Source organism: Callospermophilus lateralis, chromosome 13 (genome assembly GCF_048772815.1).
Source record: "Callospermophilus lateralis isolate mCalLat2 chromosome 13, mCalLat2.hap1, whole genome shotgun sequence".
Lineage (NCBI taxonomy): Eukaryota > Metazoa > Chordata > Mammalia > Rodentia > Sciuridae > Callospermophilus > Callospermophilus lateralis.
Genome location: NC_135317.1, coordinates 92,862,805 through 92,889,658, shown reverse-complemented (window position 1 = coordinate 92,889,658; position 26,854 = coordinate 92,862,805). Strand labels below are relative to the sequence as shown.

Genomic DNA, 26,854 nt, shown 5'->3' with positions numbered 1-26,854 from the left:
TTCTATGAGGCCAGCTCTATCCCCTGAAATCTAGGTGCCCCAACTAAATGCTTCCACGGATGGGAATCTATTGAATCTATTATAGCATTAGTCACAATGAAGTATTTATTTTATTTATTATTAGCTCTACTATCTGTGTCACTCACAAGCTGAGCTTCCTGACAGTAGATCTTTTTTTTAATTTTTATTTTTGGGGATTGCTGCTCAATTTTCCCCTCCTAACTTACACTATCCCCAGGATCCAGAACTGTTAGGGACACATAGCAAATTTCAACAAATGCTTCCTGAACAAATTGAGATAGTCAACAGCTTACTTGGAGGAAGTTGTTTCTTGTTCTTCTCTTTCTCTGGTTTCCCCAAGATCTCTAAGAGCCACTAGCAGACGCTGATTTTGCTGTTGAAGTTCTTCAATATTTCTGTAAGATACTAGATGCTGTGATATTACTTCAGATGAACTACTTATGTCAGCAGAGCTTACTTCCTCATCACGAATTACATGATTACCCCTTGCTTCTTCAAGTTCCATCAAAAGCACTCTAATCTAAAAACAAAATTTTAATGTTACATAATAGAATTAGCTTTCATTCTGAAAATATTTAGAATAAAATAATTTTCCCATGAAAACATTACTTATGAAAACCCTTAACTTGTCCTAAATTACATTATCTTAAAATGTGAACCATAAAGCTTTTAAAATCTAAGTATAGAAAATTTTAATGGAATAAATTTGTTTTAAAATATATAATAAAAGCTGTTATTTATTAAAAATTTGTGAATCACAATTCTGAAATATGGCCCCATTTCTGTAAAACAACAATAACAAACAAAAAACCCACAGTAAAATGTATCTAATTTGTGTTTATGTATATGTTGTATGACAGGGCAGAGGAAAAGCATGTAAAACAGATTTTTAACCAAAAATGTATTTATGAAATCCAAATGAAATTTTTATAAATGCATGCTATGTGTATACTAGGAAATAGCCCTACATTTACTAACTTGTTCATTAAGAAAGAAAAAGAAACAAATAAAAAAAACCCCAAACCAGTAAGCTGGGCCTGGTGTTACACACCTATAATCATAACTACTCAGGAAGTTAAGACAGAATTACTTAAGCCCAGGAGATCAGGGTCAATGTAGGTAATATAGTGAAACTGTGTCTCTTTAATAAGTAAAGCAACAGAGTAATGCATATAGTATTTTATTTCAGTAAATACAAATTTTACATGTTTATATATGCTTATTAGATATAACAAGGATATGAAAGAATATTCATCAGATAAAAATATTACTTACACTCTAGGAGATGGGGTGTATGGGAATGGTGAGAATTGGAGAAAAATTTTTACTTATCTTTGAATTATTTGTATACTTATAGAGAGTATATAAAATTTAAAAATTTATCAAACACCCCCCAAAATAGGGAGGAGATATGAAAAAATAATGACTGGGCTATAACTCTGCTAGAGTAGTATTCTCAGTTTTTCAGATTTTCTTGTGTGGTAATTCTTAGATATCTTCAAACCAATTAAAACCTTATTAATACCACATAGCTGGTATTTAAAGAAAGAAAGAAAGAAAAAAGGAAACAAAATATTCTAACCTGTTGTGAAAGATCTTTTATTTGTATTTCCATTCTCTGATTGTCTCTTTCAAGTACAGATGAATGTTTATTGGCTTTATCAGTGTCCTCCTGCAATCGCTGAATTTCCTTTAAAATGTAAACCTAAGTGAAAATTCTGTACTTCCTTCTAGGATTCTTACAAATAAAGTAAGCATGTGAACAACTAAAATATACATTGCTTAAATACCATATTAATCAATTTATAAAATAAATATTCTACATGATACAGTAGCCTTCAAAAAAGAGAAATTGTATATAGATATGAACATGCCATTTCTCAATATTACAAATAATGTTTATCATTATAGTGTCACTATGAAAACAATGGAAAATTATCTACTTCACCAATTCATTGACTACAATCATATAAGCCACATCAATTTATAATGTATTATCAATACGATGACACATTAATGCCCTCAAAATCTCTATGACTAGGACAAAAAAAAAGGACTACATTACAGTGATAAACATTATTACACTGGTTATCTGGAAATAAACATCAAAAGTAAACATATGCCTGAAGATACATGCTGTGCTTTGTAAGAAGTTTCATATCACAGTATCACTCACAGTATCAATCACAGTTCAGGGCAAAGGTTTTAAATTCCTTAGATTTTAATTAATACATTGTATATTAATGAAGGAACAAACAGTTTATCCACAATAATCAGCTACTGTTCTGATTCTTAAGCCACTCTATCTCAGCACCCACTTTTCAAACAAAAAGAGCTCCAGGCAAACATCCTCAACACAGAGAAAGTGACAGATTTAACTGGACCCATTCGACCCCTTTTCCAAACCGTACAGCAGGAATGAGGGGATAAAATATGATGGGAGGGGGGTTGTCAGAAAGTCAGTATCCCATCAGATCAAGACTTTAATGACTTACTTTGATTCAGAAGAAAGAGATCATTAGACATAATATAAATGGCTTTAAACTGACTTTCAAATTATAATAGCAGCCATGATTTAATTTTGAATTAAGGATATAATTTACTTGTATTCTCCAAAAACAAGAAATTTATCAGTTTAGAATGGCAGATACAAATTCATTTATATGAATTTCTGCAATGAACTCATTTAATAAATCTTATAGACATCCCTCAGTACCATTACTAGGTATACTCTTAAAAAGGCAAAACATTAGAGTATAAACACTTCTTAAAAATCATCAAGTTAAAAATCTTTAGAAGGGTATTGATGAATTTCCTTGAATTTTTTTGTGGACAAAGAGTAACAAAATAATGTATATAACAATATGCCAAGGGGCTGGGGAGGTGGCTCAAGCGGTAGCGCGCTCGCCTGGCAAGCGTGCGGCCCAGTTCGATCCTCAGCACCACATACAAAGATGTTGTGTCCGCCGAAAATTAAAAAAAAAAAAAAAAAAATTAAAAATTCTCTCTCTCTCCTCTCTCTCTCTCTTTAAAAAAAAAAAAAAAAATGCCAAATTATGAAATGGTATTAAAAAGTTCTTACCTATATTCAAACAACATTAGCATTTCTAGATAGGCTATCAAAACCATCTGAGAAAGGATGATCAGGCGAAACTTAGAAGAGTTCTATTACAAACAAATTGTTATTTTAAAAGCAGTCCAAGAAGATTGGCTATTATCCTCCACTAGAGAATCCTAAAGAAAACATATCAAATGCCTTAAAAAACATGAAAGGCTGTAGCAATTTTAGCTGAAAGTAGAACATTTTATAACTAAAAGTATTTAATAATGTAGTAAGAAGCTTCAAAATGTTTAATTACTATATCAATCAAAAGTATATTTAGATTTTTCTGACTCAAATATCTCAAGAAATACCTATCTAATAAACATTTTTTTTTTTTTTTTTTTAATGCAACAACTAAAATTTAGGAGTGGAACCAACCTTCATCGCTTGTTCAAGCTTAACAGACAAACTTGCCACGGCTTTCTGTGCACGTTCATATTCCTCACGCTGGCGTTTCAAAATTGGTGCTTTGGCTTCAACTTCTTTCACTATTTCATCTAGGTATTTATTAATTCTTTTGTTCTCTAGTTTCTCCAAAAGCAACTGATCCTGAGTTTCCACATAAGCATTATACAGCTGAAAGTAGATGAGTTGTTTCAAATTGAAGCTGAGTAATAGGAGTATGTAGTCTACCAAAAATTACAAGATTTAATGGCATTCTTACCTCAGTTAATTTCATGCCAGGTTTCACTATCTTAGCTACAGCTGCTGCAGTGGGAGACATAGCGGCAAGCTCTTCTTCAGAGAGTATAGCTCCTGTGCCAACACACATAAAATCTAGTATAATTTTGTAAAATTTCAAACTAACAGCCACTAATATTTTCTTATTTTTATTTCTTGTGATCCTGAGGACTGAAACAGGGGTGCTTTACATCTGAGCTATATCACCAGCCCTTTTAATATTGAGACAGTCTCACTAAGTTGTCCGGGTTGGCCTTAAGCTTTGGATCCTCCTGCCTCAGCCTCCCGAGCTGCTAGGATTACAGATGTATACCACCATGCTGGGATTATTAATAACTTTTTAAAAAGAAGCAAAGGATAAGTGAAAGGAACTATCACATATCAATTATTAATTCCTATGAAAAAATTTAAAAAATGAGAACCCAAAGTCACATAACACAACCCAATTCTAAGAATCACAATAATTACAGTAACACTAAGTGCCCTGAGAATTGACACCCAATACAGAAATTGATCAAATAATACTTATATCTGATGGCTCAGTAAAGATATAGATAATTCTTTATAAAGTAAAACATTCTAATTGTATAACGTGATAGTTTCTTACATGACAGAATGACAGAAAAATACTGTCATAATTTAGTGTAATTAAACTATTATGCAGACAAGTTTTAGTACTTCAAGGAATAAACAGCACGTTATCAGCCATACCTTTACGTTTAGTGGCAGAAAGCAAGTCATTTGCATTTTCTAATTCCTTTTCCAATTTCCCTATTTTCTCAAGCATTTCTTTTTCCATTTGATCTTTAGATTCTTCCACTTCTAGAAGATGATCTTGTGTTGCTTTGTTGGCTAAAAGCATTTTTAAAGAGAGAATAACCAAATATATAATTAAAGTCTTACAGTTCATAAACTATAAGAGAATAGTCATTTTCCCCTTCAATAGACAACAGTTAAGTTCTGAAGAGGCTGTAACTGACAATTATCTACTGTACCTCATTACTCTACATAGAATCCCTGAAATGTCTTTGCCTAATGAGTCTCTTTCTCCTTTTGATGTCTTATATCCAGAAGGAAAACATGAGGTCTTAAATGGTAAAAAAGTGGCTGTATTTTATGTCTGGTTTCAACATGAGGTCTTAAATGGTAAAAAAGTGGCTGTAATATATGTCTGGTTTCAATACAGAAAATGACTGGAATAGAACCTAAACACTGTTGACTCACCATATCACTGAATTCTGCACCATGAATTCAATTCAAGGATTGAAAATATTTAAGACCAGGTGACTAGCACCTGGGTTCAATCCCTAATACTACACAAAAACATGCAAAGGGTCCAGTTCCACCAAAAATAAATAAACAAAAGGATTTGTGTAGGTTACATGCAAACACTACACCATCTCAAATAAGACACTGGTGCATCCTCAAATTTTAATATCCTTGAGGGTTTGCAGAACCAATCCCTGCAGATACAGAACAACAACTATAAATAGATTTTATTAAGAAGAAAAAGCAAGAATTTAAGGCAATAAAAGACCTTACAACATGCTATGGATAACTTAAAAAAGTTTTCACTTACAAAGTAAGAATTACTACATGAGAATTTTTTTTAAATGCTATGTATATTTTCAAATACACTATTTGCTTTAAAATATAATTCTAATTTTCCTAATCCAAGGATCTTTCTTCTGTACTAAATTTTGTTTTTAATAAAAGAAAGCCTGACTTCTAATGCCAATTACCTAAACAAACTTAAAAAAAAAAAATACCTTTCTCTCATAAACAATAATCTTCCCATAATTGGAAGCACTTACCTTCTCCAGCTTCTTTCAAAAGTCTGTGTAGTTCATCCACTGCCCGAGTTAGTTCATTGCTCTTTGCTTCTGAGTCTTCAGCAGCACTCTAAAAGCCAAGGTGAAAAAAGTTACCTACCAGTCAATAATCTTACATTAGGGTACCAACATATGTTGTGGAAGCCTTACCTTGTACAGATTAGACAGCTTTATGTGAGCATTTAATTCATTGTGGAATTTCTCTTCCATACTGGCCTGTTGTTCTTTGGCCTGAGGGGAAAAAAACCCAATTTTAACAAGTGATTTTATTTACTTAGCTATACCATTTAGACTTCTGGTAATTTTATGGTAACAGAGACAGTTTAAAATACGTCATCATTTTATAAAATAACAGCTTCTTAAGTGCTTAATATTTCTGTAAAAGAAACAGATCTTTATAGTAGTCATCTATACCTCCTTTAATTTGGTCAACAGATCCTCTACATGCTTTTGAAGATGCTCATTTGATGTTTTTAAACCATTCATCTGTTCTTCCAGTCTAGAAACCTAGAAACAGGGAGGGGATCTCATTAACTGAAATGAATTTGATGTTTATACCACCAAGCAAGAGCAAAACTCTCCCCTCTGTACATACACTCAAAAAAGGTAATTTACACAAGGCATGCATATGCATATTGAAGAAAATGAAACATAACAGCTCATGGGCTAAAATGTTTGGATTTAATTCACAAAACTCAAAAACCATTTCTTAAACATGTAACTTAGGAAAGAAAGATATATTAAAAGACAGTTGATGGTATCAAGAGTCATAAAAATCATAAATTCATTTCTTTTTAAAATATTTTTAGTTGTCAATAGATCTGTATTTTACTTATTTATATGTAGTGCTAAAAATCAAACCAGTGCCTCACATATGCTAAGCAAGCACTCTACCACTGAGCCACAATCCTAGCCCCATAAATTCTTTATTTAGATGCAATTTGTTATTTTCATAGGCTAAGTATTAATAAGTTACACCCTCCACATTTGACCATTAGTCATATATAACAAATAATTAGGTCCACTATTAATAAACTGACACACAAATGTGATATCCAATATGAAGAGAAATGTAATTTTATTTATTTACCTCTTCTTTCTTGTTTTCAAGATTACACTTAAGCTCTAGAATTTCATTTCCTTTTTCTCTTCCAAGGGCCAGAAGTTCATCAGTTTTGGTTTTCAACTCTGTATTCAGCCATTTATTTTGATTACGTAGCAATTCCTTTTCTTGCTCCAAACGTTTTTCTCGATACTAAAGAAATTGAGAAATAATATTTATAGTTAAAGATAATATATGGTTATTCAAAAGAGTTTTGTCTGTGGCTAAGGGATACAGCAGAATTTTATTTTAGAACAAAAATAAGTATTCACACGGATTCTTAAATAATAGAAAACAAAGAACCACAACAACTTAAATTTCAAATTTAAATTGCCCTAATGTGTAATTCCTTGAATTAAAAACAAAACACAGCTTGTAATAATGTTATGGACAACTTGCCTATATTTTAAATTTAGGTGAATTTTATGCAAAACTTACTTTGTGCACTAGGAATTATTTATTACTTGCCTTAACAGAAACATCAGAAGCTTGAAGTTCGTCCAGTTTTAACTGAAGTTCACCCTTCGTCGTATTGCTTTCTTTTAGTTTTTCATTTAAACGTTTAAAATCCTCTAGAAAGGTCATGTGAAAATTTGAAAATAATGACTTGTTAAATAACAAGAACCAAACATCTAAAAAGTCTACAGGATATAAATCTCTAACATAAAGCAAATAGGTCTCAACTTCCCTATTTCAACTTGTTTCTGTAATATTTAATTACAAATTTAATTTTAATGATATATTATAAAGAAACAAAATCTGTATACCTATCAAACACATTATTTATATAAATTATTTAAATATACTATTTAAGGTAAATATTGAATAATTATTTAGGGTTTTTTTTTTTTAATGTGGTGCTGGGGATTGAACCAGTGCCTCATGCATCCTAGGCAAGTACTCCACCACTGAGCCACAACCCCAGCCCTAAATATGGAATATTAACCTTAATGTTCCAGATACATACCCAAAGAGCTATTAATATTTAGGTTAAAAAGCAATAATAAATATAAAAACCTTCTACTTAAAATAGCCATAATATATGCATTTGATTCCCTAATATCCAGGGTTTTATGAAAATAATTTCTTTAACTCTAATTACTATTAGCTGATCACCATTATCAATAAACACTCTGAAGTGACTGTTCTTTCATACTGAAACAGTTTAGTTCTCTGGTTGATTATTACTGTACAGCAACATGAATATGTGAAAATCTTTCCCTTATTATAAGGAAATAAGAATTTAAAAAAAAAATTTTAAAAAGGGAACACAATACCATTAACTGTTTAAAAGTCATGTTCACCAAAGTATATCAACTGTTTACACAGCATGGTTTATTCTATGTTCATGTATTTTATATTCCTGTGACCTAAATTCCCTTCAGTCTGTTTTTAAATACAGGTTTTCTTTTAAAGTTCTAATATTAAACGCTTATGAACTGAAAGGATGTCTGAAAAAAATAAGGGAATTTAGATTCTACACATATCTTTTAAAAGCTTTCAGGCTCTTGCCCAGCATGTGAGAAACCCTGAATTTAATCTCTAGTACTATCCAGAAAAAAAAAGGCGGGGGGCGGGGCAATCTGATATCACAAATAGCATTACAATTAACAAAGATCTTTGTATGTCAAAGAATGTATATGCAATCTTGATCCAGATCACCACTATTTTCACCACTATTTTGGGATGTTTCTCTTTTGGGCATTTTCTAGACACTTCTTCAAAGTCTTGATAATTGTTTATAGATAAATGAGAAAGAAAAATAACAGGATACATTACTCTAATTAAATTACATTGTCCTAATTTATAATTCCTTGAATTACACAGCAGTAATAAAGAAACATCAGCAACAGAAACACATAGTGCTAATTCCTAGCACTATCACAGAAAAAGGAAAGAAGACGACTAAACATTTCTACATACCTGTTAAATACTCAAGTTCTTGAGACAGTCTCTCATTGGTTCTAATTAAGTCTCTTTTCTCAGCTTCTAATTCTTCCTTTGTTCTTGTAAATTGGCTCTGTAAACCAAATAATAAATTTGAGAAAACAAGGTTGAGCAGTAATACAGGGACTTGAATGTGAAATTATCACTTTAGTTAACATTAGCTACAGTTCAAAATGTTTTCTTTCTCTTATAGCTTATATTCCAAAAAGTTTAAAATACATTCACGATCCCAATATTCTGATTTCACTTTTTAATATGGGAAACATTTTTCTGGTGTCACTTTTTTAGCTAAGAACTTAAACAAGTTATAAATACTATATGTAAAAATCCCAAACAAACCTCATAGTGAATGGGGAAAAACTGAAAGCATTTCCTTTAAAATCTGGGAGAAGACAGGGATGTCCACTCTCACCACTCCTGTTCAATAGAGTGCTAGAAATTCTAGCCAGAGCAATTAGGTAAGAGAAGAAAATAAAAGGGATAAAAATAGGGAAGGAAGAAGTCAAATTATTACTGTTTGTAGATGATACGATCCTATACCTAGAAGATCCAAAAACTCCACTGAAAGACTGCTAGAGCTAGTAAATGTGTTTGGCAACGTAGCAGACTATGAAATCAACATACAAAAAAGTCAATAGTTTTCCAATATATCAACAATGAATCTGCTGAGACAGAAATCAGGAAAAGAAATCCATTCACAATAACTTCAAAAACAAAACAAAAACAAAAGAAACCTAGGAATAAGTAGAAAAGACCTCCCATGTTCATGGTTGGGCAGAATTAATATTGTTAAAATGGTCACTACCAAAACAATATACCGATTCAGTGCAATCCCTATTAAAATACCACTGACATTCTTCCACAGAACTAGAAAACACAGTCCTAAAATTCATTTGGGAAGAATAAAAGACACAGAATAGTCAAAGAAATTCTAAGTCAAAAAAGAAATGCTAGAAGCCTTACAATACCTGACTTCAAATTATACTACCCAGATACAGTAACTGCATGGTTCCGGCATAAAAATAGTCACATAGACCAATGGTACAGAATAGAAGACACTGAGAAAAACTTACAGATACAGACATCTGATCCTTGACAAAGGTGCCAAAAACATACACTGGAGAAAGGACAGCCTTTTTACCAAATGGTGCTAGAAAAACTGGTTATCCGCATGTAAAAGGATGAACTAGACACCTATCTCTAACCCTGCACAAAAATCAATTCAAAATGGATCAGATACCTAGGAATTAGACCAGAAACTACACAATTACTAGAAAAAAATATAGGGTCAACGCTTTAGCTTTTAGGCAAAGGCAATGACTTTCTCAACAGGATCCCTAAAGCCCAGGAAACAATGCCAACAGTTAATAAATGAGATAGCATTAAAATTTCTGCACAGCAAAGGAAACAATTATGTATGTGAAGAGAAGCTACCAGAATGGGAGAAAATCTTTGCTAACTACTCTTGACAGAGGATTATTACCTAATAAATATAAGAAGTCAAAAACTTTACACCAAAAAAGTCAAATAACCCAATTCATAAAAGGACAAATGAATGAAACAGACACTTCTTAAAAGAAAAGAAGAAATACAAATGGCCAACAAACATATGAAAAAAATGTCTATTATTTACAAATGGGGAAATGCAAATCAAAACTAAGATTTCACCTCACACCAGTCAGAATGCAGTCATCAAGAACACAAATAAGGGCTGAGTTGTGGCTCAGTGGTACAGCACTTGCCTAGTATCTGAGAGGTCCTGGGTTCAAACCTCAGCACCACATAATGAATAAAATAAAGCTATAAAAAATTTTCGTTAAAAAAAAAAAAAGAATACAAATAAGCTGGCCGTGGTGGTGCACGCCTGTAATCCCAGTGCTAGGGAGGCTGAGGCAGGAGGATCATGAGTTCAAAGCCAGCCTCAGCAACAGTGAGGCACTAAGCAACTCAATGAGACCTTGTTTCTAAATAAAAATACAAAAAAAAAAAAAAAAAAAAAGCAGCAGGGGTTAGGGATGTGGCTCAGTGTTTTAGTGCCCAAGTTCAATCTCCGGTATCCACCCCCCAACAAAAGAGTACAAATAATAATAAATGCTGGAGAGGATGTGGAGAAAATCAAATACTTTTATACTGTTTGTGGTACTGAAAAATCAGTATAGCCGCTATGGAAATCAGTATGGAGGTTCCTTGGTAGGATAGGGTAGAACATGACCCAGCTATACCACTGTGGTATTTATTTAACCTGAAGAATGAAAGTTGTCATACTACAATGATAAATGCCTATCCACATTTATAACAGCACAATTCCCAATATCAAACCTATGGAACCAACCATCCATCAATGGATGAATGGATAAAGAAAATGTGGTACATATATACAATGGAGTTTTATTCAGCCATAAAGAAAAATGAAATGATAACAATTGTAGGAAAATGGATGGAACTAGGGAACATTATGTTAACTTAAATAAATCAACAGAGGTTAAGGGTTATGTTACTCTTGTATGTGAAAGCTAGAAAGGAAAGAGGAAAAGAAAGCTGAGGGTGGATCTCAAAGAGGTCAGTAGAGGGACCAAGGCGTGGGAAGTGGGGAGGGAGGGTATTAGTGCTGGGGAGTGATATTGGCCAAATTGTATTGTTATATTATGTATCCTGTGCACTTACAATAGGGACTACCAGTACATATAACTATAATGGAGACATTTTTATTTTTTAATTTTTTATTTTTTTTTAATTAATTTTTATTGTAGGTTGTTCAAAACATTACATAGTTCTTGATATATCATATTTCACACTTTGATTCAAGTGGGATATGAGCTCCCATTTTTACCCCATATGGAGACATTTTTAAAAGGTGAAAAAAAAAAAAAAAAGAATTGCTTTCTACTTCAATTTAAAAACTTTTTTTTTTCCCGAATTTATTTTGTTTGCCTAGTTTTTCTGTACTTTGTCCATATTTTTTATCAGATTCATGAAGAATTGATGGCAGCTTTCCTCTGTATTGGGTTGTACTTCAGAAATATATTCTGTTCTTTATGCTGATTCTTATACCAACGTCATAAAATTTCAATGATCTTAGCTTTGTGAAACATTTTAACATGACTAGCCAAGTACTTTGAAACTGATATTTCTTTTTCAGAATTATTCTATTTATTACTACATGTTTTTCCCCAAATCTCCTTCAGAGCCATGATATCAAATTTCAACCTATCCCATTTGGATTTTAGAGTCAAAATACTTTTAACCAACATATATAAATTTGGAACATGCTATATCTCCATTTATAAAGGTGCACTTTCAGTAGTGTGTCTTAATTTCCTTAATATTTAAGTTTGCATTTCTTGTGAAATTATTTCTAGCTATGTCATGGGACTTTTATGTTCCTATTGATTCTGGGAGTGGAATTTTGTCTTTCTTTCAAAGATGTGAAAGAAATACCTTTGACCATCCCCCTCAATCAAATGCAAATCTTTTTCTTCTTCTTTTAGAGGTGTGTGTGTGTATTGCTGGGGATTGAACCCAGGGCCTTGTGCATGTAACAAGCATTCTACCAACTGGGCTATCTCCCCAGCCCTTCAAATGCAAATCTTAAGAAAGAAATGTTAATAGTTCAAAGTTTGATCTGATTAAAGAAGCACTGGGCGTGACTATGTTAAACAAAATGGTCAGTAATAGTTACAATCAAATTCAATGTTACTCTTATCACTGCTTTAAGGAAATGATTATCAATATGGTTCCACTTAAAAACCAACTAGATCAAAACATTTGGAATAATACACTTCTTAGACTTTTTATTGAATAAAAGAAATTCACAATCTGTCAAAATAACACAAAAATATCCAACTAGAAAATCTGTATACTCTTGTTTTTGTTGGTAGCTTCTCCTAGTTGGACATATTTCATTTTACCACTAACATCTAATAAACAGAAACCTTCCTTGAGAATATTAACAATTAACTTTATACATAGAAATATCTTTTACCTGAATGGAAATGTTTCGATCCTGAGCAATTTCAAGTTCTTTGTTTTTCTCAGTTAGTGCCTTCAATTGACTGTCTAGATAAGAGAAAATTTTGAACATATGTAGGTTAGCTTGAATCTTGCAATGAGTGTTTCCATCCAGCTACCATGCTTATACTTAAGAAATTGAAACCCAGAAAGATGGAGTTGTAAACACATTCTAGATTGGTCTTTATATCAAATTTACTGTTTTAGACAAAAATTTTGAATATGCTACTCAATGTCCAAAATCAAATGTGTAATAATTCTACCAATGTCTGTAGTGAAAACATACACAGTTATCAATTTCCTTATTTTTCACCATCTTCTGAAGAAACCAACGTGTTATACAAAACTACATAACTAATTTATAAATGAGAAAATCAAGTAAAAATGATAGATCAAGACAAAATATCATTTAAGCAAATAAAATACATTGAATAAATCATAATAACAGACATTTGCCAATTCCACACCTATTACTCTAAAGACTTGCTTTAACATGGAATAAAAAATTATGCTTGATATTTAATGATTATTCCCTAATATCTACTTCATAATGCTCTTTCCTTACAGTTTCTCTCCTAAAAAAAAATGCAGATAATTATGAGTAATATATTTTTTGGAACTTCCTCCACAAAACATACCTATATTATATGCTAGCAATTTAATGAACAACACATCATTACCAATTCAAATTTTTACTTCTATTTAAGTCACTGATTGTAAAAGGGGAAAAAACCCTGCTAAATTAGTGTAGATTTCTTAATTTGCTTTAATTTATTTACTGCTTTCTAGACTTAAAAGATCTAGAATTATCTTCATATAAAAAAATACAAACATAGCTGGGCACGGTGGTGCATGCCTATAATCCCAGAAGTCGGGAGGCTGATACGGAAGGCTTGTGAGTTCAAAGCCAGCCTCAGCAACAGTGAGGCGCTAAGCAACTCAGGGAGACCCTGTCCCTGATAAAATACAAAACTGAGCTGGGGATGTGGCTCGGTAGTTGAGTGTCCCTGAGTTCAATCCCTGGTATCCTTACCCCCAATATAAACATAATTGTAGAAGATATTTGATCTTTGTGTAGGTTTGCCCCCTATACTCTCACCCAGCCAGATTAATTAAAGCTATAAACACAACCATTTTCATGATGAACAGATCTTTATTTATTTTTTTTTGAGAGAGAGAGAGAGAGAGAGAGAGAGAGGAGAGAGAGAATTTTTTTTTAATATTTATTTTCCAGTTCTCAGCGGACATAACATCTTTGTTGGTATGTGGTGCTGAGGATCGAACCAGGCCGCATGCATGCCAGGCGAGCACGCTACCTCTTGAGCCACATCCCCAGCCCATGAACAGATCTTTTATTTACTCTGTCAAGGAAAAGCTATGTACAGATGAACCAGATCTAGTTTATTTATGCTCCTGCACATATAAACACACATCAGCTATGTACATCATGTTTTAAAAGTGGAGTGTGCTAAGAGTAGCTAAACACACGTTAAACCCAAAGAGTCAATGAATATTTTTCAGAGAAAGCTGAAATTTCAACATTCCCTTGATTATGAGCTTCCTGCTTCTCCAAATTAAAGTAAAATCAAGCTATATTTAAAAGGAATTAATTATGCCCTTCCTCTATTAAATGTCACCTGATATTTGCTTTCTTTTATAGTAAAAAAAGAACATACACGTCATTTAAAATCTTATATACTATCTAGAAGTTAATGATAGAAGAAAACTAAGAGAACTGGCTACCCATCATTCACAAGAACTAGGCCTGAAAGAGGAAATACTGAGTTTCATAAATGTTTATAAAAATAAAAATAGAAGTCAAATAATAGAATCAATAGGCTTTAATTTGTCAATGTAAAACAATTCTATCACCCCAATTGTTCAGTTATGTACTGCTTTAGCTTTTTCAATAACTTTTAAAAATCTTATTTGATATGTAAAGCTGATTATGTAGAAGCCCATGTGGACCTACTACTTTTAAAACCATCAGACTCTGCTTTGTTTTACATAAGGCCAAACCACAAACAAAAGCAGAACTAGAACTCAGGTATTGGTGGGTGTGGTGATGAACGCCTGTCACACCAATTGACTCTGAAGGCTGAGGCAGGAGGATTGAAAGTTTGAGGCCAGCCTCAACAACTTAGCGAGATTCTCTCTCAAAATAAAAAATAAAAAGGGTCACAGATGCGGCTCAGCGGTTAATTGCCCGTGGGTTCAATACTCAGTACCAAAAAACAAAACAAGAACAAAAAAACCCCAGGTCTCATGATTATTAAGCCCTGTGTTCTTGCAGTCTTTACTGAGTGAAAAAAATCAATGTCACCATAAATGAAAACAGTAATACTTAACCAGTATTTTCATATACAGTAAGCAAATGTTTTCAAACAATACAAAGAGTATCTGGAGATCTCAACACTCTAAGAATGCTTATACTTATAAAGGTATAAATAAATACTTACTGAGTTTCTCTAGCTCAAGCCGCAAGCTTTGGCACTCACGTGTTTCATTTACAAGTCTCTCCTGACTGTGGGATAACCTCTTTTCTATCTCGAAATATTGTTGTTCTACAGAAAGCAAGTAGAAAAAAATAAAATAAAAATAAAACCAAATACACTATTAATACTGCTAATTCCTAATGACTTTGATTTTAAAATCTAAGATACAATATTGGAACTGCACCCCAAAGAAGAGACTCTAACATCTATAAGCACACAAAAGGATTCATTAACATTTCCAACTGACTTACATGACAAAAGAAAATAAGGGCTAAAAGGGGTTTACAAATTAACTTCTTCGAGGCAGGCAAGATATGTGTTAGCATTTTACTCAGACATCAGTAGACTACTTGGCATAAGGCAGATTTTTAAAAGTATTTATTACATGGAAAAAAATGTTTAGGTTAAAAACTGCTTTGTTTTAAAAGGTTTGTTGTAAAATACTCAAAATAACTGAAAGCATAAAATTAGTAAGCTTCTGTAAAAATTAATGTGTAAATTCCCAAGAGAAGAGACTGAGACTACTTCAGCACAGTATCCAGCATACAGCTAATGCTCAATATTTACTATGCAAATTACTGGAGAGAATGCAGTGTATATTTAGCTGTGGGATTCTGAGAACTGTCTAATTTCAAGATCAATTCTGCTCCACAATCACACTTCTTTGAAGTGGAAAATTTATTTAGATGGAAATTTCTGGGCAATCTAGAAAAAAAAGAAGAAAAAATCAACTTCTCCTAAGGGCAAATTAAAAAAGACAGGAATTTGTATTTTATTATCAATAATCACTATATTCTTAAAGTTTTTTCAAGGATGTTCAAGACACCGTGGATAATTTTCTTATTTGAAGGCCCACTATAGATTAATAGAAGCAGAACTCAACGTATTTTCTATGAAACTTCAACTTTTAGAGAGAAATAACATTAATTTTTTTTTTTTTTTTTTTTTTTTTACTGCAAGTTCACTGAGTTTCCAGTGCTGTCTTTTGCATCTAAACTCATTTTGGGGCACACTAATTCGATATGGGATCATGGTGTGACATGTATACGAACAAGTGCACGAAGTGGTCATCAGACTCTGCTTTGTTTTGTTTTGAATTCTTAGGAATTCAGGTGACTAGAAAATAGAGCAGAAATTACTGCCATTTACAGTGCAACAAATAGATCAGTTTCTGTAGATATAAAGAGATAGAAGTTGCAAACGCTCAAATGTCTGGTGCAAAAAAATTTTGTTTATTGGAGAAACCTAAGACTGCCTACGTGAGATCACCCTAATTACAAGGAAGAGTGGATTCCGATTTGGAAAAACAGTGAATCCTTCTTACCAACACGCGGGAGTAGGAAAGAGAAGGCCTTGGGCGCTCAAGGAGCCCTGAAAGAGATACTAATAGAAAACGTCGCAGATGTAAAGAGGAGGGTAAGTGTGCAAAGGCGGAAGATGGGCCACAGCTCCAAGTGGAGCCAAGGGCGGGAATAGCATCTCGCTTACCGCTCTCCACCTTAAATTTCTCGTGTCGTCCCTTCAGCCCATCGATCTCGGACTGCTGATCAGCAAGGAACTTTTCAAGTTTGTTCTGGACGGACTTAGGCAGCTTGTTCAGCTCGGTACGCTCCAGGACTTGCTGCAACACTGCCGCCATGTCGATCGGGCCGGCGACAGGAGCCGACGGAGCACAACCGGAGAAGAAAGGCGAAGGACAGGACCCCGAAGCCGGGGACGCAGCGTCTGCAGTCTCGGCCGGGTGATCGCGCGCGCCTGCCCGCCGGAGACTCCCGCGGCGGGACCCTGGGAAATCGAGTCCTGCGTTATAGGGTAAGCGCCCGACGCGCCTTGGCGCCCGCGCCCAAAGTGCAGACGCAGCCGGAAGCCGTGCACCCTGGGAGTCCGAGTTCAGGAGCGGCCTCCGACCCCGCCGAGCAATTCAATTTCCGGCTCCCAGTCCCAACCGCTCCACGCCTCGCAGGCCTCTGGGAAACGTAGTGTTTTTCTCATTCCTTTCCGTGGCTCCCAGCCCCGAAGCACCCGTTCCGCTTCCTCCTCTCTCTCCGCCCCCCGGCTCTCCTCATTCGGCTGCAGGATCCCTGTCCACGCGGTGGCGCCATAGACTCGTCAACCCATTTCCCTCCCTGAAGAGCAGGGCGGCCTTACCGTCAAAGCCACGGGATGCCATGGGTCGTCCTCTTTGGCGGCTTCTAGGCACTGAGCCACTAGAGGGCATCGGTCCCGACAGGGCCGCACGGCAGGCTCTGGGCTACCGCCACGCTCTCAATGGCGCCCGGAAGGGGGCGGGGTAGCGACCTCGGCCGCTGTAGCTGCAGAGCCGCGGCGAAGGGAGAGGGGATCACGTGCGTCATCGGTCTGCGCCACCTGACTCGAGACCCTGGGTTTAGGGTGGGAAGTGAGGTGTAAGAAGTCGGTCGCTTTCTGATGAATTCATTGGCTGTGGAATTGGAACCAGAGGGTATTCTGGCCCCTGGAGGCTGGGGCTCGTGCACCTCAGTCTTTTTCTCGGTGCACCGACGGTTCGGGAGATTTATCTAGCAGCGTACGCATCCTGAGAACAGGTGAGTCAGCTAAGCTGGTAAATGCGTGTCTAGGGGTATGTGTGTGTGCGCGCGCTTGGGCACCGATAAGGGACCCAGTGTAAGAAACATATGGACAGTCATTCCGGTGTACACTCAAGTCCAGTTCTGCCGAACTTGCCTCAGGTGAGTCCTCCTTCTTAGATGCTTTTGGTGATTCAACAGGAATTCAAGGGACCCAGTTCGTTTTTGTTGTTGTTTTCCTTTTGGAAGAGGATAAAAATAAACCAAGAAGAGTTTAAATGTAAGCTGTGTTTTAAGGTGACTTTAGAATGTTGAGTCGATTTTTAAAAATGAAAACAGTTGTAACAAAAGTTAGGTTCTTAAAAACCATTTGTCACCGCGCCACCATTAATAGAATTGTTTCCAGATCTTAATTCTGTAATGTCTAAGGGCAGTTCGTAGTTTGCTTCATGTCTGATTACTCTTTTGAAACAATTAGTGATTTCTTTATTGAAAATCAGGCATTCCTGGTGTCATTTTCCCTGTGGTTCCTGCAGTCAGGAGGGCCTTCTGTGAATGGGTGATTTAGTTTTACATGACATTGATTATTTTTCTCTTGTCCTTACTTTTGAATTTGTCGTGAAGACATCTAGGAATTACAAACAAAAGTATCTAACCACATTTCGTGATAACTCAGGTAAACTAAATCAGTTTTACCTAGAATAATGTTGATTTTATCTTCCAAATATTATAATATTAACATTTCAATTAAGGTTGTTGATATGTGAAGTACTACCACTTGAGAAATGCAAATAGTCTGTACTTAGAGTAACAGAATCTTAGAATCCTAGAATTAGATAGGTTTTCAAATCTTTCAAGATCTTTCTTTCTTTCTAGGTTAGGAAACCAGAGTCCAGGAAGGTTGATTATTTCAAGTCACATCAAAACTAAAACAATTAAGAAATAGATCTAAAGTAAAAAATCAGGTGTTTCAAGTGATAGTTTAGTGTCCTGTCCCTTACCCCAAGTATGAAAAATAGGTGTGATCTCTCATCTCAACTCTGGTTTATTGGTAGTCATTTCCTGTAACACTGTGTTGAAAAGAATTGTGGCACTACATTTGAACTTTGCAAGAAAAGAGTATTTTGTTTAATAAGCAATCACTGCAAGACATGAGGTAGTATCTGGGTAGTACCATTTTTTTTTCTCACTCTACTACCCCTCCTGCTAAAAACATCAAAAATTGTATTTTTACCTAATGATGCTATATACAATTTTTCCTTGTAATATAGGAGTTCAATTAGTTCTCAAAAATGGGAAGAACCTACATCGTAGAAGAGAGTGTTGGCCAATATCTTTCAAACATCAGTCTCCAAGGAAAAGCTTTTGTCTCTGGTCTTTTGATAGGACAGGTATGTACATTTATTGATATAACAAATTATTTGTTCATTGAAGCTAATTAAAAGTAAACTTAAGATTTGTGGATGGAAGGGTCTGATGTATAAGTAAATCTTAGGTGGATTTTTGAGGAAACATAAATTTAGTAGGACAGACCTAACCCAGGTTTGTTTGTTTGTTTGTTTCTTTTAAGTCAGACACATTCCCTTTTGATGACACTAAAAGTAATATAATGTAGAAACTCTAAAATTTAATTTTTACTAACCAGTGCATTTACATTTGGTTATCTTTCCAAAGCATTTTGTACCCCCTTGTAATCTTACTAATTCCTGATTGTCCAGGTCTTTAAAAAAAATGCTTTTGACATTCTGGTTTGTCTTATCTCAGACTTAGACCAACAGTGGTAATGTTTTTGTTACATGCTCTTATTTCCATCTTAGTGAATTAAAAAAAAAAAAAAAAAAAGCTTAGAGAAAGAAAGGGTTTGGGGGAAATTTGAAAAATAGACCATCTCCCTCATAGTTAAGTTTTAAAAATCAACATTGACTAGAACAGAGATTTGGACAGTTATTTTATAAAACATAAGCAGCCACTTGATTTTTAAGGCCTAGTACTAAATAAAAGCCTTATTGTGCCAGTTTTCTTTCTGCCTATTTTGGTCTGATGGCTTAGAACCTTCAAATTGCATGATTTTACTCCTTATTATGATTCTGTTAACATCCCTAAGCTCTTTTCTCTTAAAATTTGATGGCTCAAGTTACTTACTGATAAAGAATGTGCTGGGCTAAAGGTGCAACTTGTGGTAGAGTACTTGTCCAGCATGCGCAAGGCTCTAGGTTTAATTCCCATTTAAAAAAATAATAAATAATCCCTGTATTAAAAGAAGAAAAAGGAAAAGGAATACACTGCCCAGAGAGCTTAGGTCCTTCATGAGATTCAGGTTTTCTACGTCGTTATTCATCAGCTTAGTAATGTCACTTTAGCCTCAGAGAAAGATTTACTTTCAGAGTTTTCAAAAATTAGATTTCTTGTAAGACAGGGCATATCTGCACTGTTCATCCATGTAGTACCACTCTCCAAGACCCATCTTTAGACAACCAGACTGCCTCTCTTGGCAGTGACCTGAACTTCTTTTTGACTCAGGTAACTTAGCATAGGGGCCTTTTTGTTAGAAATTTTTATTCAAATATTTCCCTTTATTTTGAAAAAGAGAGGAGTGGGGCTGGGACGGGGGCTCAGGGGTAGCGCACTTGCCTGGCATGTGTGAGGCACTGGGTTTGATTCTCAGCACCATGTATAAATAAATACAATAAAGACCTATCAACAACTAAGAAAAAATATTTTTTAAAAAAGGAAGAGTGTTAAAGATATGATCAGTAGAGATTAAAGGTTAGGAATAAAGATAGTCTTCCATATTTGCCTTGCTGGATGTATGCTACTTTGAGAGCTTAGTACAACTGCCATCTTGCAAATAAGTATCTCACAATTTAATGCCCTTCTTCCAATATGTTTTCATGCTGTCTTTTTATTCCTTCTGATTTTCTACAGCTTTTCTTTTTACTTCAGAGCTCATCACTTTTCTTCTCCTCAAGCTTCCTTGTTCCCAACTCCTAGTGCCAGTTTTTTTGTTTGTTTACTTAGTTAAACAGTTGATGAAAAAAGAGGAGCTTCTTTCAGTCAGGACCTGTATTATTTTCCTGTGTACATTTGAACCTGGCCTTCTGAAAGTAACTTCTGTAGAAATAATTAATCTTTCTTTATTTTCTATCCTGAGATGATGCTAATTATCCTTAAGGAGTTTCAGGTCAAATATGAAGATGACAGCATCCTAATGATACCCAAAGCTTAGTCCTTGTCCCACTGCCGAGCCAATAATGAGGATAAGGTTTTGAGAAAAAGAAAGTTTTATTTGCTAGCAAAAGAGAAACACAGGGGACTCTTGTTCCAGAAGCCATGATTCTCCCTCCCAGGGAAAACACAGGGCTTGTAAAAGAGGAATACAAGGAGTGGGTTCCAAACATTATCAGTAGATAAAACTGATTGGTGTCCATCAGGTGTCCTTGAGAGAGCTCTTGTTCCAGTTCTCAGGTTTGGAGTTTCTTTATGCTTGTGGGCAGTGAAGGACTCAATAGCTTAGCCTGGGACAGGAAAATGTTAGTCTTGTCTACCCTGCTGTTAGGGAGCAGAAGAGTGTGAAGAAGAAGAAAAGAGAAAACCAAACCATGTCAGTTTTAAATAATCTACTTATAGGCAAGCAATAAAATTTGTACTCAAAGCATAATGTGGACCCCTGTTAAGCTAACTTGCATTATCAGCTTTCTATTCAGTCTTTTTAGGAAATTTTCACTGTAATTAAACTGAGCTTTTCAGTGTTCCCTAAGTTTATCATTTGGCAATAAACATTAATTTTCATAAATGCAGATTCCATTATAATATGGATATTAATTTGGTGTAAATATTCCATTATAAAAAGGGTACTTAACTTAGTACAAGTATTATTCAGTTTTTGCATGTCCTAAGAGCTAAGGTATCTGATTTCTCAATCAGGTAAGCTCTTATAAAGCTCTAATAAGCTTTTATAATTTGTTTTTGAAGTGTTCTTCACAAAAGGATTATGTGATTCTTGCCACTAGAACACCACCCAAAGAAGAGCAAAATGAGAACCTCAAACATCCCAAAGCTAAGTTGGATAATTTGGATGAAGAATGGGCCACAGAACATGCCAATCAGGTAATGGTATTTATCTCTTTATATAGTTAAGTTTGTATTTATTTGACTAACAAGAAAAAGTACTTTGTTCTCAGATTATTAGACTAGGATTTCAGAGTACTTGTTCTTAATAAGCTGCTAATGGTTCTGGATTTGAAGGCCGAGTAAGACTTTGCCAACAGAAGTCAGAGCACATTGAATATAGCTAGCAATATGGATAAATGACACAAAGGCATAGAAGCAAAGAGTGTGTTAGGATAACAGTAAGCAATTAGGTATAGTTGAAACATGGAATATGTAAAAGAATGTAATTATACATAAAACTGTAAGGGCCAGTTTTGATGCTTTTGAGTGGTATCCTAAGGAGTGTATTGGTAGATGTGGTAGACTGTCAAAGCTCCTGATTTTTGAGAAGGGGATAGTGTGACTGATTTGCCAGTAATTTAGAAAGTAACTTATATCTTAGAACAGTGTGCATGCAGAATAGAGAGTGGAAACAGAATAGAAAATATATACTTGCAATGTATTCCAAACAATGATGACATGAACCTTAACTTGGGGAGAGGGCACCTGTTTAATAATTGCTGTATTCTGAGTGCCTAGCATAGTATTTCTGTAGTTTATAATGGGAGCTGTAAAATAGTCGATAAATTAATGCCTGAATGAATAGACACAGTGGATAGAACTTTTTTGCCATATGATCTCAGAGAAAGAGCTAGAACCAAAATTTAGTGATAAGTAGATTGGGAATGAAGAGATGTGGGCTGATAGAAGCTAAAGATGAGTAAGGATTTTAGGGTGAGCATCTAGGAGAACAGTGTGGCAGTATGAGAGGAAGACATGGATTTAGGGGTGAGAGGGGCTAACGAGTAAACTAATTCACTTAAGAGTATTGCAAGATTACATCACTTAATGGGGGGGTTGGGAGTAGAGCACTTACTTAGCATGTATAAGAACCTGGGTTTGATCTCCAGCACTGTAAAAAAACAAATAACTAACAAGAATGTTTAGATTAAGATAAAAGTAGAATAATAGTATTTCCTACTCAAATCAAATTTAAATCCTTTAAACACACAAACTTGTGTACCTGTGCATATACATACATGTTCCTGTATTTGTGATGGAGTAGTATGTAGTTCTAAAAACAAACTTTCCAAAGAAAGTATCAAATATTTTTGCATTACATTCCTAATGGTCTATAAATAACTTTTTTTAATTCTAATTTTGCTTTTGATTTTCTATAAAATTGTATATGGCATACATATATATATATATGCCTGTCTATCTAAACACATACAGAGAAAGAATATGAGTTTATATAGTAAATTTGATTAACCTTTTTACCTTTGGAAAAAAATGGCAAATTTTGTGTGTTGGTGGTCTTTAGAAAAGATGTATAGATCCTCCATGCTAAATATGAAAATTGTTTCAAATTTAAGGGAGTAGAATTTGTGAAATCAGGGAATCATTAACAGACATAATACAAATACAATAGAGATTAGATCATGGTATCTAATTTTCTGAGGACTTTGTGATCATTTGATTATACATTAAGTCACAAAAGCTAACGGGAGCATTCTGGTCTCTGAATATAGATGGCAGAGAAAAATCTGTGCGGCATTGAGAACTAGCTACAATCATGTGAAGAGAAATAGAGATATTATGGAGGACAAACTGGTAGTTTGTACATACAATACAGGGTTCTGTGATAAAGGGCCATGGGAAAACTATACCAAAGTCCTACGGGAGTTCAAATGATCAGGGAAGTCAGCTTCCTCAAGCTGATTTTGAAGTATTCAATAGAATTCAGATATGTGGAAATATAAGAGAAAGTCAATTCGGGATGAGGGAACAGCCTGAATAAGGGCAGCACAGAATAAGCCTGGGGATAGGTATGTAAAACTGAGTAGTTTTTGATGGATACTTTTAATATTTCAGGGAAAGTAGAGTCAAATGAAGCTTAGAACATCAGATTGACCAGATTCTAGGAAGACTGAAGTATAAGTCTAATAAAAAAAATATATTTTATTTTGCTGATTGTGGGAAACCATTGAAAAGATTTCAGAAGTTATCTTAGTCTTTTAGTCTTTTGAGAAAAGGGCTTATATAGTAATGTAGCTGAAGGATGTTATTATTAAGTGGTTTTTATTTGTAAAGCAACTTTAATGTGAAAAGCTAAGGACCCTCTGGGAATATTGTGTACATAATGATATCCCATTCATCTTTGTTGTCATGTTTCTCATTATTTTAACTAATTTTTAAACTGTCCCTACCTTGATGTTATGAATGTAGTTGGTACTTGGTAAGTAGTTGCTGATTTAATATTTGGTTTCTCAAATAGAAAAGTTTGAATATGCTTATGGGAGCTAATTCTGTATTTTTGTTTTTAGGTATCCAGAATGCTACCAGGGGGACTTTTAGTTCTTGGAGTATTTATTATTACAACTTTGGAAGTGGCAAATGATTTTCAAAATGCCCTGCGCAGAGTAAGTGATATATCAGAAATTCTTATTAAATCAGTTATATTATTTAATTAATTTTATGTGTTTGCAGTTACCCTAGGCATATTTAGATTAGTGCTGCATAATTCACTAGGCTAGGATTATGTTGAAATACCTTTTCTACTTAATTACTTGGATATCTTGAATGTAAGGAATGTAAAAATTATTTTCAACCAAAGCTACATATTTAATAAAAGTTTTTTTATTTTACAGATAGTATCTCAGTATTATGAAACAAGGCATAATGGTTGAAGAAATGTAGTATGTCAGTATTATGAAACAAGTTATAGTGGTTCAGGAAATTTTCTTGTGCAATAGTAGTTTTCTACTAGACCTCTACTTAGTACCAACTGATTTTTATAATGTGAAATTATTGTTTGTTCTCTTAAGATCTTGAGAATAAAATGTGAATAGCAGATACCTATTCTTTATTCTGGGCAGAGTATATATCCTGGATTCCCTGTGTGTTTTGTTTTATTCTTCTACCAGAGAATTGGATAACTTTGTCCCAAACTGTTTTATCTTAAACACAAACCTAAATCAAACTCTATGCAGGCAGCTTTCATCTCTGTTAGTACTTAAGACCCAAGTAAACTTTCACAAGGGTATTTTACATCTCAAGAGAGAAAATAGAACCTTATGCTCTTCAGTAGTACAAAATCCCACAGATTCCTCAAGGAAAATTTTTTTATTTTAAAAATGTGCAGCTTAGCCAGGCACAGTGGCATACACCTATAATCCCGGCAGCTGGGGAGGCTGAAATAGGAGGATTGTGAGTTCAAAGTCAGCCTCAGCAACAGCAAGATGCTAAGCAACTCCGTGAGACCTTGTCTCTAAATAAAATACAAAAAAGGGCTAGGGATGTGGCTCAGTGGCCATGCCCCTGGGTTTAATCCCTAGTAAACCACCCCCACCAAAATGTGCAGCTTAGAACCCAAGGGGCTATAAGTTATTCCAGTTTTATAACCTCTCCTATCACATGTCCCACTCTCAGGTCTTTGATATTTATGCCTAAGAATGTAAGAAGAAATATTCCCTTAGTAGGCAAATCGTTTACACTTCTACCTCTTTCGTTTACCTCTTTCATTACAGTTCATCATCTTTAGCCATTTGAAATATAGTTTAAATATTTATTATATGTGTATCTAATGTTAGGAGCATTGGTTGTGTATGCTTTTGCGGTTGATGCTGTGTGTGTGTGTACTTAGTGTAGAGAGATCCAGTCAGGTCCTCCTTCCTTTTGCTTTAGTATTTTTTGTTCTTTTTTTTTTTTTTTTTGTATTTTTTGTTCTTAATAATGTAATATTTTAGGGGCTGGGGTTGTGGCTCAGTGGTAGAGCACTTGCCTCGCATGTGTGAGGCTCTGGGCTCCATCCTCAGCACCACATAAAAATAAATAAACAAAATAAAGGTATTGTGTCCATTTACAACTGAAAAAAAATGTGATTTTTAGAAATTCTGTATCTTAGAAATTGTCAAATTTCAATAACTTTGTTTCCATTGGCCTATATTGAGAGACACTGTAAGGAATAACTATATAAAATTTGTTAATCTCTTCTATGGGGTTTATTGTTAAAAATGTTGGTTGTCATATTCTAAAATATTATATTTCTGGAAAAAATTTCTTTGACATCCTCATCAAGAAAGTTGTACCTCTTTTGATCAGTTGTTTGTTTTCAACTTATAGACCATATTTTTTAAAAAAAATTTTTTCAGTTGTACATGGACACAGTGTATTTATTTTGTTTATTTTATGTGGCACTGAGGATCAAACCCAGTGCCTCATATGTGCGAGGCAAGTGCTCTGCCACTGAGCCACCACCCCACCTCTGGACCATCTTAATTAGATAACAAATCAGATTTCTCTCTGCATATTTTTAAAAAATATTTTTTTAGTTATACATGGACACAATATCTTTATTTTGTTTATTTATTTTTACATGGTGCTGAGGATCAAACCCTGTGTCTTAACATATATGAGGCAAGCGCTCTGCCACTGATCCACAACCTCAGCCCTCTGCTCTGCATATTTTTGTTAGAAAACTTAGAGCTACATTTATGGCAGCCCCATTTCACACATGCATTTTATAATTATTTCTGGTACAGATTTATATCCCGATGTTTTTACTTTAATCTGTTATTCTATTTTTTGTGTTCTTATAATTGTCATAAGTCTTTTGTGACATTGAAATAAGAAATGCTCAATTGGTAGCATGCTGCATTTTTGTGGTTAAAATTACGTGTTGTTTCTCATCCAATTAAAATAAAATCTCTATTGTATATTTTTTGTAAATGCTGACTGCCCAAAATCAAAATTTCATGTCCAACTAATAATTAATGATAGTGAATCATATGTATGTACCCAATTTTTATGTAAATCCTTAAAAATGAAATCCAAAATGGTAAATATATTAGTTCTATATTTTAAAGGAAAGAAAAATTGATTAGAGTCATGGAATTTTAAAGGTACATGGGAGCTTAGGACATGTAATTATCTATTTCTACACTGAATTTTCATTTTACATTCAATTA

The 26,854-nt window shown here is 34.4% G+C and overlaps 2 protein-coding genes across 4 annotated transcripts in view; one reads left to right on the top strand and one right to left on the bottom strand.

Moving 5' to 3' along the window:
- The window catches only part of Tpr (translocated promoter region, nuclear basket protein), a 59,737-nt gene extending 42,699 nt beyond the window's left edge, over positions 1-17,038 (bottom strand). The window contains exons 1-14 of the mRNA XM_076832390.1: positions 16,678-17,038; positions 15,154-15,258; positions 12,669-12,742; positions 8,663-8,759; positions 7,208-7,311; positions 6,728-6,892; positions 6,052-6,144; positions 5,788-5,868; positions 5,620-5,707; positions 4,517-4,657; positions 3,789-3,880; positions 3,503-3,700; positions 1,604-1,711; positions 315-541 (exon numbers count right to left, since the gene is read on the bottom strand). Coding sequence (XP_076688505.1) covers positions 315-541; positions 1,604-1,711; positions 3,503-3,700; positions 3,789-3,880; positions 4,517-4,657; positions 5,620-5,707; positions 5,788-5,868; positions 6,052-6,144; positions 6,728-6,892; positions 7,208-7,311; positions 8,663-8,759; positions 12,669-12,742; positions 15,154-15,258; positions 16,678-16,828 — 1,724 coding nt within the window. The 5' untranslated portion in view covers positions 16,829-17,038. The remainder of the gene's footprint in view (positions 1-314; positions 542-1,603; positions 1,712-3,502; positions 3,701-3,788; positions 3,881-4,516; positions 4,658-5,619; positions 5,708-5,787; positions 5,869-6,051; positions 6,145-6,727; positions 6,893-7,207; positions 7,312-8,662; positions 8,760-12,668; positions 12,743-15,153; positions 15,259-16,677) is intronic.
- A 503-nt stretch (positions 17,039-17,541) lies between these two features.
- The window catches only part of Odr4 (odr-4 GPCR localization factor homolog), a 31,317-nt gene continuing 22,004 nt past the window's right edge, over positions 17,542-26,854 (top strand). For 2 of the 3 annotated variants that reach the window (XM_076831804.1, XM_076831803.1), the window contains exons 1-4: positions 17,542-17,753; positions 19,007-19,126; positions 21,708-21,842; positions 24,212-24,307. In XM_076831804.1, the coding sequence (XP_076687919.1) occupies positions 19,028-19,126; positions 21,708-21,842; positions 24,212-24,307 (330 nt within the window). In that variant the 5' untranslated portion in view covers positions 17,542-17,753; positions 19,007-19,027. Of the gene's footprint in view, positions 17,754-19,006; positions 19,127-21,707; positions 21,843-24,211; positions 24,308-26,854 lie in introns of those variants that run through there. The other variant, XM_076831805.1, reaches the window with a different exon arrangement.